This window comes from Megalopta genalis, chromosome 10 (assembly GCF_051020955.1).
Source record: "Megalopta genalis isolate 19385.01 chromosome 10, iyMegGena1_principal, whole genome shotgun sequence".
Lineage (NCBI taxonomy): Eukaryota > Metazoa > Arthropoda > Insecta > Hymenoptera > Halictidae > Megalopta > Megalopta genalis.
This window is the reverse complement of record NC_135022.1, coordinates 8,840,606-8,852,740: the sequence shown is the minus strand read 5'-3', so window position 1 is coordinate 8,852,740 and position 12,135 is coordinate 8,840,606. Positions and strand designations below refer to the sequence as shown.

The 12,135-nt window shown below is 52.8% G+C and overlaps 2 protein-coding genes across 6 annotated transcripts in view; one reads left to right on the top strand and one right to left on the bottom strand.

Annotated features, from left to right (window-relative positions):
- The window catches only part of LOC117222677 (beta-glucuronidase), a 35,126-nt gene that overhangs the window by 4,085 nt on the left and 18,906 nt on the right, over positions 1-12,135 (top strand). The gene's annotated exons all lie outside the window — the stretch shown is intronic.
- Mmp2 (Matrix metalloproteinase 2) overlaps positions 1-12,135 on the bottom strand; it is a 76,442-nt gene that overhangs the window by 61,511 nt on the left and 2,796 nt on the right. The window contains exons 1-2 of one of the 4 annotated variants that reach the window (XM_033474505.2): positions 10,401-10,539; positions 7,473-8,357 (exon numbers count right to left, since the gene is read on the bottom strand). In XM_033474505.2, the coding sequence (XP_033330396.2) occupies positions 7,473-7,565 (93 nt within the window). In that variant the 5' untranslated portion in view covers positions 7,566-8,357; positions 10,401-10,539. Of the gene's footprint in view, positions 1-7,472; positions 8,358-10,396; positions 10,774-12,135 lie in introns of those variants that run through there. The other 3 variants (XM_033474506.2, XM_033474502.2, XM_033474508.2) reach the window with 3 other exon arrangements.

Below are 12,135 nucleotides of genomic sequence, written 5' to 3'. Positions count from 1 at the left end.
CGACTCGAACGAATTTCTGCTCGAGCCCGAAAAGCCGGCTGCGACAACTCGACGGGGCTCTCGGTTTCGGTGCGGTGCGGTGCGCCGTGCCGTGCCGTGTAAATATTTGTTGCGGCGAACGCGACGCGAGGCACAAAGAAGGGACAACCGAGTAATGCTTCCGCGCGATTGCGCGGCTCGCGCGGCGGGCGATAGACGCGCCCCGGTGTACCTAGCTGGCCCTCTCGGTGCGTAATCGCGTTTCCGTGTATGCGGGACGTAGACGCGACGAGAGGGCGGCGAGAGGGCGGCGAAAGGAAAGAGCATCGCGAACAAAGCGCCGGGAGAAACCGACGAACGCGTAATATCTCTATGAACGATCGTGTTCGGTGGCTCCATCCGCGAAAATAAGTCGAGGAATCGACTCGAGCGAATCGTAATTCGACCGAAACGTTGTTATAGAATATTAAACGACTTATCTCGTTGGACGAAATCTTTTCCGGAAAGGTAGGAAAACGAGTATAGCGCGCGTTCATCGAACGACAAACTCGAACTCGTGTTTCAAAAACATCCTCCGTCGCGTTTATCCCCGTATCCCGTAAATGTCGGTGGCCCCGCACGACCTTCCGATGCGTCGCGAGGCGTTGGCGTCGGCGTCAGCGTCGGCGTCGGTGTCGGCGTCGGCATTGGCATTAGCGTTAGCGTTAGCACCGGTATCGGTGGCGCCACGGAGGGCGGCGTGTCGGGAAGATGACGTCATCGAGTATCCAGCCCAAAAAAACACGCTCGCACTCCCCGGTTGCGCGTCGATCGTCCGGGGGTGGAAGCGAATAACGTCGATGCGGAACGAACAGAGCATCGTTTCTGCTGGGAATTAGCGAGGGTCTGAAAGGATTCGTGCGTCGCTATCTATCGTTGCATAGGATGGCCACGAGTGCGTAGATTTTCGAACGATCGAACGCGCCGAGCCTGGCACGCTCCTCGATAACGACGTCGTCGTCGTCGTCGTCGTCGTCGTCGTCGTCGCGATCGTTGTTACGGAAGCGAACCGGTCGAATTCGATTCGCGATAGCTTTAATTCCAGTTCGATCGAAACGTTTTGTCGGACGAGTATAAAATGTCGTAATTTCGTCGGGTCAACTTTAACGAGCGACTCTTCGTTGTTCGCGCGAAAAGTTACGAGTCGCGCGTTACGAGGGAACGCGATACGAGCGCGGTTTCGTCCATGCTCGCGCGGTACGGTGCAACCGTTGCAGAAAATTCGAGCTTTCGGTCACGAGGTCGCGAGGCGAGCTGGATTAAGTCGGGGAAAAAAATGAAGGCGACATCGAACGGAAGCCGCAGAGCGAAACGTCGACGTTTCCAGCCGCAAAGGAGAATTATTCGCGAGGACGCTCGCGTCCTGGAAGCGTAACGAGCCACTTCGGAGAAACTAATAGGGACCGCGAACAAAGGGTCAACTCGGTTGAACCGCGAGCAACGAACGAGAACGCGTTTGCTCGGGACGATGCCACCGACTAATTGGCCGGTTGTCGCGTTCGAAACTTTCCCCGGACGGTTGTTCGGCTTCGTTTCTTCGAACGAATACGCCGGTTCGCGAACCCTGCCGCGAAAGCGTACCAACGGGAGACCCCGATACCTGAAAAGAACGGCGAACGAAAGCGTCGCGACGCGTCCTATCGAACGCTGGCGCCTCGGTCTGCCTCGTCTCTTTACGATTTAACAGTTATTCGACGGTATCTCGTCGGTTCGACTTTTCGGCGATCGCGTAAAATCCACCGGTGCGACGGTGGTCCACCGATAACGACGTTATCGAAGGAGGTCGAAGCGAACGACCGTCGCCGATCGCGAAAGCTCGATACCCTTCTCCTCGTCCGCCGATCGCGAGACCGATCGGCGCCGGTAATTAACGTCGTCGTTTCGGGCGAATAAATCTGCGAGGTTCGTTGAAATTACGATAAACGAACTCGGGTTCGTACGAACGACCCGCGGCGACCGTCGGACACCGCGCGGCAGAGACGCTTCGCGAACGTTCGCTCCGGATTTCGAAAGGAAGAAAAACCGGACTTTGAAAGTATGCGCGCGCGCGTCAAACGCTGCGAAGTTCGATCGAGTAGAAAAATCCACCGACGATATTTTAAGAAACGAATTTTCGATCAAATTCGACCGGGAAGAATCCGCGCGCGTTCGAACAACGATAGGTTTCCGAGATTCCATCGCGTTCCACGCTGGGAAAGTTTTGCCCGATGGAGTTTCGCGAGCGCCACACGCGTTACTAATTACACCGGTTCGGTCGTTTCGCGCGGATCGAATACAGAGAGATCCGAGACCGTTCTTCGTCTCGCCGTTCCCCGTCGCATCGGCCGCGTCTCGATCTTCCGTGTCGTCCATCGTATATCGTGCACCGTATACCGTCGGACCCGGTGAAACAGCGTATCGTCGATTCTATCGACTTTAGAATCCCGCACCGAAATATCTACGGATCGAAACGTATTTTCGTTTTACGGATACGAAATTTGTCTTTCGCGGAAAGATTCTCGGTCTACGTATATTTCGGTCGCATATTTCGAACTCGTCGGGCTCGGCTAAGCCGATAAACCACCCGTGGGAAAGCGATCGCTTCGGAACTCGCGATAGAACGGCCGACCCGAAAGTTGTTGCGTTTTCCTCGCCAGCCGGCTCTCGGACCTCTTTTTCGCGAGAGACGCGTCGAAAAGGGTGAAAGCGGAGCAAGAGAACGAACCGAGTCCGAGCGACGCGCGCCGTGCTCTTTCTTGATTAGCGTCTAGACGCGCCCCGCATGCCGCGTGCTACGCGCAACGCGCGACCACGCGTTCGACTCGTATGGTGCGCGCGAACGCGGACGTCGTTGCATTATTTTCGATTTATCGAATCGATTGGTAAAGGAAACGCGTACAACATTTTTATTCGACTTCCGTTTATCTCGATCGCGGTAGACAATTTTTCTTTCGCGCAAAGATTCGCTGTTCAACGATGACGTAGCAGCGGACGAATCGCGCGATTTTAAACTTTACACGCTCGCTACAATTTCGATTCTATCGGGCGAAAAGTTGATAGAATGAAATTTCGAATCGGAGCGCCGATGGCATCGCCCAGCCGGCCGATTACGATCTTCGCGATATCGACGACGCGTTTGGCATATGCGCGCGAGCGCGTCGACCGCGATCGCGAGCACGGACACACACCTCTATGGAGCGCGGTCTGCTACGCGGTCCGCGACGTAGCGTACAGTCTCGCACGGGAGCGTGCGTGTCGCGTCTTGACACCCGTGCGGAGTCGGAGTCGGAGTCGGAGTCGGAGTCGGAGTATTCCGTGTACGCGCCGGCGCTTCCTGCAGTTAACGACCTCGATTGCATATAAATGCCCGCTCGACGATTTCGTAGTAAGGCCGAAGGCCCCGCCCGATAAAATCCACGCTCTTCTGCCGTCTACCAGCCATGGTTCGCGACACCTATTAAGGCTGTTTCACGCTGTCGTCTGCTAACCGTAGCGCGGCGCGACCGCGTGCGCGTCGTTCAAAAATATTTCTAAGAACGGCGCCGCGTATTTCTACGATAAACGATACGACAAACATTTTTAACAAATGCCAGCGTACTTTACGAGACGTTCAACGGCAGGATTCGAAGTTGGAATTTGCGCGAACATCCGCAGGCTGCTCGCCAATTAAGCGCGTCGCGGTGGGTTTGGACTTTGAACGAGGCTCGTTGTCGAGTCCGTATATGGTAGAGGTAAGAGAAGACGAGAGACGAGAACCGTGAGACGAAACAAGGTTAATATTCGATCTCTATAGAAATATGCTACCTACCGCTTTCGCGGATATCGTAGGTTGTTCGCAACGGCGACAAATCCGGGGCATATAAAATTCGTCGACCGGCGTTCGTAGACTCGAACCCCGAGTACCCTAAAACTGGTGGTAAATTGGACGAAATAACCTTGGCCGCGCGCGAAGCACGAGATAGACAGCCGCGGTCGTAAAATCGTTTTATCGTCGATGGAATCGATAGTCCTTTGGCCTTTCGCCTTTCGTCCGATCGCGAGCCGAGCCGAGCCGAGCCGACCCATTCGAATCGTTCGTCGAGCCCACCGTCGCGCGCGGACTTTGTCGTCGGCGCTTCGATCGAGCTTCCCGGTGTTCCTACCGCTCGTGTCGCCCGTCCGCGTCTACCGGAACCTCCGAAGTGTACCTAGACGAACGCGAGCGACCGAAGAGGGTCAAGAGCGAAGAGCGAAGAGCGAAGAGCGAAGACGGAGCCGCCTCCGAATCGAGACGCCCGGAAATATGTATACCGAAAACCGCTTCTCTTTGGCACCCCACTGTTTTTACGAGCTCGCTATATTCGTTGCAGCGAGCGTGCATTTCGGTGCAACGAGGCCCCCGTTCGTTGGCAGCAATAGCAGCTGAAAAATACGGCGCGGCGATAAAACGATAGCTTGCCTCGTAAATTCGACGATATCGTAATTTGAACGCGATAAATTCGTTGCGTCTCGATGTTTTTAGATTTTTACCGTCCATCGTGACGCGCGATCCGCAACCATCGAGAACGATAAGCGAGAAAATAATTAACGAATTCGATTCGGAATCTCCCGAACATTTTCGATCGTCCGCAGAAAACTTTGCCGCGAACGAGTTCGCGAGATAGACCGTGGAGACGGTCGCTGTTCGAATCGCTCGAACACAACGTTTCTTTCGATCGATTCGAACGAGAGAGATCGTCTTTTACGAGAGACGGACACGGATTTGCCGAAGCTTCCGCGAAAGATTCGCCTTCCGACGCCAGCCTTTGCTTTATCGTTGCTGTTTCACGACCCTGGATATAAACGGAGCCGTTTCGCGATTACTCCTCCGGACAACCGCGCCGATCGAATCAACGTTCCATGGCAAACTTGAAATTTCGAACGACGAGTACGAGAGTACAGATACGAGTAATACGAGCGACAACTCGCTATTCGATTCGTATTTCTCGTCATCGACGCGGACAACTTTCGGTTTCCATAGAAATCCGCCATGAAATTTGTATCGCGTCGAGATAATCGCGGCGATCGTAACGAGACAATAACTCGAAACGCGTAAAACGAATGCACGGCAAAAGGAACGAATCCAAGTACCGCCAAGAAAAACACGTTTCGTAAGCGTTACGGAAGCCTAGGAACGTTTTCAAGATAAACAGGCAAATATTTGTAGCACTTGTCCTAATTTGTTATCGCGGAATCGCGAAAGAGGACGTTCCGCTTCATGGAACGGATCATAAAGTGCCCTCTTTTCTTCTCTCCGAGAAAATTTTATGGGTCTCGCAGCGTCGGACGGTTGGCGCGGCACGGCACGGCACGGCGCGGCACGGCGCCTCTGTCCATTTGGTGTCTACGTTTAAAAAGCTTCCTCTAATTTCTCGTCTATTCGCCGATTCGCTCGATCCGATCGATCGATCGATCGCTCGTCAAAGTTTTTAATATCCGAGACGAACGGGCGAGAAATAATTATTTCGAAAATCGTGCGCGCCTTTTCGTTACAAGAATAGACGCGGAAATAATTTCGATGCGAGAATAATTACAGAAATGCTTTCGTTCGACCGTTCTTCTTGCGTCGGAAAAAGCCGAATCCGCGTAAAAAGCTCTGTCCGAACGATCGATCGAGCGACCATGGCCGAACGAATTCGACGTTGGCGCGAAAGATCGGTTCCCGTGCGCTCGGTGCTGTCGAAACAACGAAAGAAGCGTTCGAGAAAAGCGATCCCGTTTGAAATTGCGTGCCGTTTTGGCGGCACTGTGCGTCGTCGACGAGCGTGGATCGTGACAAGGATCGTTTTCGAGAAAAGAAGAAAAGAAGAAAAGAAGAAAAGAAGAAAAGAAGAAAGAAGAAAATCGCTTCGCTTCGCTTCGTTCGACATCGCGAGATATCGGGGAGGGCGCAGGCGCCACGTCCGAATCCACGCAGTCGATATACGTGCCTTTTGCACGCGAAATCGACCGTGGTTCTTAGTCATCCAGCCACGCATCTGCGAACCAGCTCTGTTTGCGACACACGCATGAAATAATGCCAGGTTCGCGCTCTTCGAGCCGATCGTGCGCGAGTACGAGTAACTGAAATACAACGGCAGCGGTAGCGCCGCGCCGACGGCAAATCCACGCTCGCGGGACAAACTCGAGCATACGATATTCCCGGATAACGAACAGACGATCGTACGGGGGAAAATTGCTGTTCACCGTTTTCGCGATTTAGGTTGCTTACGATTCGTCCGAAACGAGGATCTTTCGTCGCGCGAAGAAAAAAGTTTTCGCATCGATTACCACGAACTAGAATCGAGTAGAAAATATTTCGTGTCCCAACTACTTTACTTTTTGCGTTGGTAACAACATTGTGAGCGAGTCGTTCGACGCGCCTTATCGGCGATTTCGCCGGAGTACGAGGAGAAGCACGACCCGATGCCCAAAAGCTTGGATCGCGTCGCGCGTCGACGGTTCGGGAAATCCTCGTCGGACGGATATCCGGAACGAAGGAAATCGTGTACGCGATAACGAGGTTGCTCCGCCGATGCTCGCGTTAGGTCATCGAAGAAGTTTTTCCGCCAACGGGTTTCCCACTTTCCTGGTAAGCCGAATTCGCGGCGCGGTCGAAACAAAAGTGTCTCCGAGAGTTTTCGAAACGATAATCGCGGCAGAGCTTTCTCGCCTCGCCGTCTCTCTCTCTCTCTCTCTCTCTCTCTCTCTCTCTCTCTCTCTCTCTCTCTCTCTCTCTCTCTCTCGTTCGGAACAACTCGAATCACCGATCGTAAAAACAATAGGAAGTCACGCGCGAATCGTCGTACGGGACTACGTAATTTTTGAAAAATATTCAACAAACGAGAAACCGAGTACCACCGATTGCGAAATCGATACAGAGTCACGATTCGATCGTCGTACGGGCGCGCGTCGCTCTTCCATCGGTTCGAGAATTTAGACGGCATCACGTAGCAGGCGTCGGTGGATGCGCGGAGAAGAGCGAAACGTGACCGAGAAAAGCGGAGTTACGTCGTTGGTACGTGGTTTTTAGAGCGAAAGAATAGCGGCGCGTACTCCGTTGCATCGTTTCTTAGGGAAAACGCGCGCGTTGTCCGTCTACGAGCGAATCGACGTCGGATCCGGGGATCGGATCGAGCCATCGAGACGCGACGCTCGAGTTTTTATATTCACGGATTTACAGGTTTCAACGATGGTTTTCCATACGCGTGTACGCTTATCCGCGGTGCAGTCGCGCGCGGTATCGAATCCGATTCCGACAACTTTGAAATCCATCCGTACGACAGCGTGAAATCGTGTATAAAAATTCAAACTTTGAGCAGTTTTTAAAAAACTTTAAAGAGTTTCAACGTCTCGGACCTTTTTTTCCACGAAATGTTAAACGATCGCCGAGAGTTTTTAAGCGCGTTCTCCCGTGCCGGAAATTCCTCGAGCGCCAACGGAAAAGAATCCCGTTAAAATGGAACAGATCGACTCACCACTTTGTCGTCCGCGTAAATGACCGAGGCTCTCGGCGCTCCCTTGGCCAGCACAGAGAACAGCACCATCAGCAGCGTCCGCGGAAGCATCATCTTGCGACCAGCAATATTTTCGTCTTGGCAAAATCCGATTCACCGACTTTCGCTATCGCGAGACGAAGAGACGGAGAGACGGAGAGACGGAGAGACGGAGAGACGGAGAAACGGAAAAACGGCGAACAAGAGCACCACTATTCACTAGGAAACGCGCGATCTCGTCTCGGCCGAAACACGATTTATCGAAGCGCGCGCGCACTATCTCCGAACAGAACCGTATCCAATGAAACGACGATCACCAAAATTCGATGGCACGCACCGTTTACGATCGGAAGAAAATATAGAGGATTCGATCGAGCACACTTCCTTCCTTTCTTTCCTCCCGTTTCTCGTTTACGAGAGACGGCACACGAGACACGAGGCACGAAGCACAAGGCACGAGGCACGAGACACGAGGCACGAGAAACTGCTAACCGATCGTAGAGGGTTGGTAGCAGCGAGGCGGCAAGGCAGCGCGAATGGCAGCGACGGAAGAGTCGGACGAACGCGGATGCGAGATGGAAGCAACTTTCGCGGGTAGTTTCGTGGGTTGAGTCGCCGGTGTGGCGTAGCGTCGCGACGCTTCGGGCTTGCTCGTTGTTCTACTTCTACTTCTACTTCTACTTCTATTCCTCCTTCCGCGTAACGGACCAGGCGCCTTCTTCTTTCGCTGGCGCTTTCTTCTCGCGGACCTGCCGACTTCTGTCAACTCGGCGCTCCTTCGTCGCCGACGGCGATGACGACGGATTCCCAGTTCGCGTTGTCTTCCGTGTTCGGACTTCCCAGCGGTTGCCACATCCATCCGCCGACCTGCACACACACACACGCACACGCACACCGATGACGACAATGTTCAGCGAACAACGTCGAGAGACAGTCGCCACCGTCTTCCACGTTCTACGCGCGGTCAGCCACGCTCCGCGCGGTGCGCCACGTTCGGCCGCGAGACGGATGGACCGCGCGGATCTTCTTCTTAAAAAGTTGAGACAGCGATAAATCGATTTTACAAAGTAACGCGAGACGCGAATTCAAGCTTTACCGACTCGGTCGAAGACAACGTTCTCGGTTATTCGGAAAAGCGTTTCCGATGCACGGTCGGAGACCGACGACCTCGGTACCTCGGCGATCCTAACTTACGATCGATGCATCGTTGCTTTTTCATTCGTCGTTACGATCGATTCTACGACGATTATTCGCGGCAATTGATTCTTTCGTCGCGCGTGTCCGCGATTTCGATCGAATATTTTCCACCGAGGGTAGGGACGCTTCCGATCGAAACGACGTTTCCTCGTACGAGTCGAATCGCGACTCGGCGACGATACGTCGAATGACGCACCGAAAACACCGGAAGAGGAAAGATGGGATTTTTACGCGATTCGCGCGCGTGCGACGCGTCAAATTTCCTGGTTACGCACCGAGATTCGGCGAGTTTCCTCGAACGTACGACGTCCCACAAACGATCGGACATTTTTTTCTCGGTCGAGAATCCTGTGTCGCGTTTCGTAGGGAAAACGAACGGAAATACGACGGACCGTTACGCGACGTTCGCTCGACGAGTTAAATAACGGAGTTAAACGATAAAGTTCCCGTCGCGTCGTGTCGCGTCGTGCACACACGGTAATAAGCGTACACTTTGCGTCTTTGCTCGTTTCCCACATCCTGTTTACGGAAAATTTTATCTAGCAACAATTCCACAAATCCGCTTTTAATATTCCAAACATCGAAGAACGGACAAATATTCTGCAACGAGCGAGGAAACTCGTTCCACGAGGATAAAGTTGCAAACGTTCGAAAGAAATTCCAATTTTTTCGATCAGATCGTTACTCGAGTACGATTCGCGTTAAACTATCGCGAAGCGCGCAGACTCGATGTAAATTTCAACAACGTCGAAAGAAGCAACGCGAAATCGGTTCGCCATCGAAGCCGAAGACTGGAATAATTTGCGCGCCAAGCCGATACGAGTTTGGAAAAAGACAGCGGAGATTTTTGGGGCTCGTTGTACCCTGGCGACGATCGATTTCTCCGAGCATGTACGAGCCAAAGATGCGAGCGAATCGAAGATCAACGGTGAAGATTCGCGCGCGACCGAGAGGATCTCGATCGAAATAGCGCGACAGGCGCGAAACATTGGACTCGGTAAACCGGAAAAGCGATACAACCCCAGCCGATGAACCGTGGCGCGGATCAAATTGAAAGAGAGAGAAAGAGAGAGAGAGAGAGAGAGAGAGAGAGCGCGCGGGTCTGATTGCGATCGATGAAATGTAAACGAGGCTGACGAAAAGAATAGCCGAGGCAGCGTCGAAGAAAAACGGAAGCTCCCGCCTGGGCTAGGAGATGCCGGATACCGGAAGACGATCGAACTCGACCAAAGGAATGAAAATCGTTATCTCTAGGAACGCGGCAACTCGGGTCGTCCTCGTTCTTTTCGTCGATAACCGGAATTTTTTCAGAATTCCGTCGACGGACGACGAGGAAGGTAAAAGGCGGAAGGCGGAAGGAGGAAAGATAGCGCTCGCGAGTCGTCGTTGGATTCTCTCGATGGACTCGAGATTGTCCAAATTTTACGAACGATAAAATCAACGTTATCGGAAAACGTTAACGTTTCGACTTCGAATCGGTCCGGACGCGCGAGCCTCGATGGTAAAATCCATCTTGTACCCAAAAGTCGCCGCATCGAAAGGAGTCCGGTATTCGCGCGTCTTCGTACATTTCGAGACTACGCGTATAAATCCGACGGAAAGGAAACGGCGCGATACGCGATACGCTATTCTACGATAACGGTTATTCCAGATTCGATGCGAAACAAACGTTGCGAACGAACCAACCAAAAATTGTCAAATATACTCACGTACTTTTCAAATCGGCGGCCGGTAGGACAGTTGCACGGCGATGGAGAAATCCGTGGAAATTTTTGGTCCGACGCGTGGTTTTTGCAACAGCGTAGCTCCGCGTTGAACCATGTTCGCCGATTCTGCGATCTCGAAAGACGGAGACGATTCGAGGCCGACCGAAGGATTTCGAGGGCGTTCGCCGCACTGGTCCCAGCGAACCGCTCCGCGATCGGTTCCTCTCGTCGCCTTCCTACCCTCCGTGGTCCCTTTCGCGATCCTCGGTCCCTTCGAAAATCGCGAACTCGGCCGAAACGCTCGCCTTTCACCGGTTTCCCTTCGTTCCAATTTCCCTCCGAGCTCCCGACATCCGACGACGATCCTGCTCGGGATCTTCCTGCGAAACAAGTAGAAGCCGGATGCACGAACGGAAGAGAGGACGTCGCGTCGTCGTCGGGCCATCGACGCGCGTTCATCGGCATCGCGAACGCTGCGCGGCCCGGCATGGACCGACCCGGCCGATAAAGCCGGAAGGCACGGTCGGAGCTCGTTCGGTCGACGAGAATCGTCGAGAAACGACGCGTTCGCGCGATCGGCCGTTTCGTCGTTCGTAGGAACGACGCGTTCTTCTTCGAAGGCCGAAGGAAGCTTTCGATCTTCGGAGTCTCCCGAATTTCCGAGAGATCGGACAGTAGGGGAAAACTTATATTTCGTCGTTTCAAAAATATTATCGAATACGTCGATTTCGATTCTATTCGTCGACGCGATATCTTACGACGCGCGCAAACCTTGAAAAGGATTTTTCACGAGTATTTCGACGCAAGGGACGATCTCGTCCACCGGTTTTGCGCGCGCGCACGATGCAAACGCATCCATCGTTCGCAAAATACTCGACTGCGCGAGTATTTTCGATATTTGTGTATTTCCGTGGAACAGTTATCGTTGCGTAGGTCGTTCGAGCGTTTACGCCACAAATCGATTATGCGCGTAAATATTTTGTAAATATCGGCGCGCGCGTCGACCGCCGCGCTGCTTTATCGAAAAAAGATAGACGATACGTGTACGTACACAGGATGCGACCGTGGCACGCGTAATCGTCGCCACGATTTTTCGAGCGCTTTCGACGGTCCGAACGCCTCGAACTTACATTATGGGTACAACGAAGCTTTCGATCGTTGCGCGTACGCGCACAGATAAAAATAAGAACGAAAAATTACAGGTACACTTCGACCGTTAAAAATGTTACGATCGGTTCCGCGATGAATCGTAGAGATAGAGCGGGGAAAGTAAATAGAAAGAAAAATATACGATTCTGCGACGGTTTTACGAAACTCGTATACCTCCGCGACGACGCGGAAATAATTCATCCGCGCGCGTCCGCTGATTCCACGGATTTTATCGTACCGTTATAAAATATTCGTAGGTTCTTTCGTTAATCGTAAACCCCGCGCGCGCGCGCGCGCGCGGGTCTTGTATTTCGAATCGGTGGCGCGCGTACGTCGCCGGCGACAAAGTATCGCGTCCAAGTCATCCCGTGCGAACGCGCCGATAAAAATCGTATCGATTTATTCGTTTATCCGTTTCCTTCCACCGTACGTATGCGCGTACGCGTACATTTAGCATTTTCATCGGGAAGTCCGGTCGCGGCCGCGAGGAAAAATCCAGAAAATCGAAATAATTCGTTGTTCCGTGTAAAATGAAATGGAACAAGATCAAATTTCAAAACGAACGAGTGGAATTGGAAAACGATTATTTCACA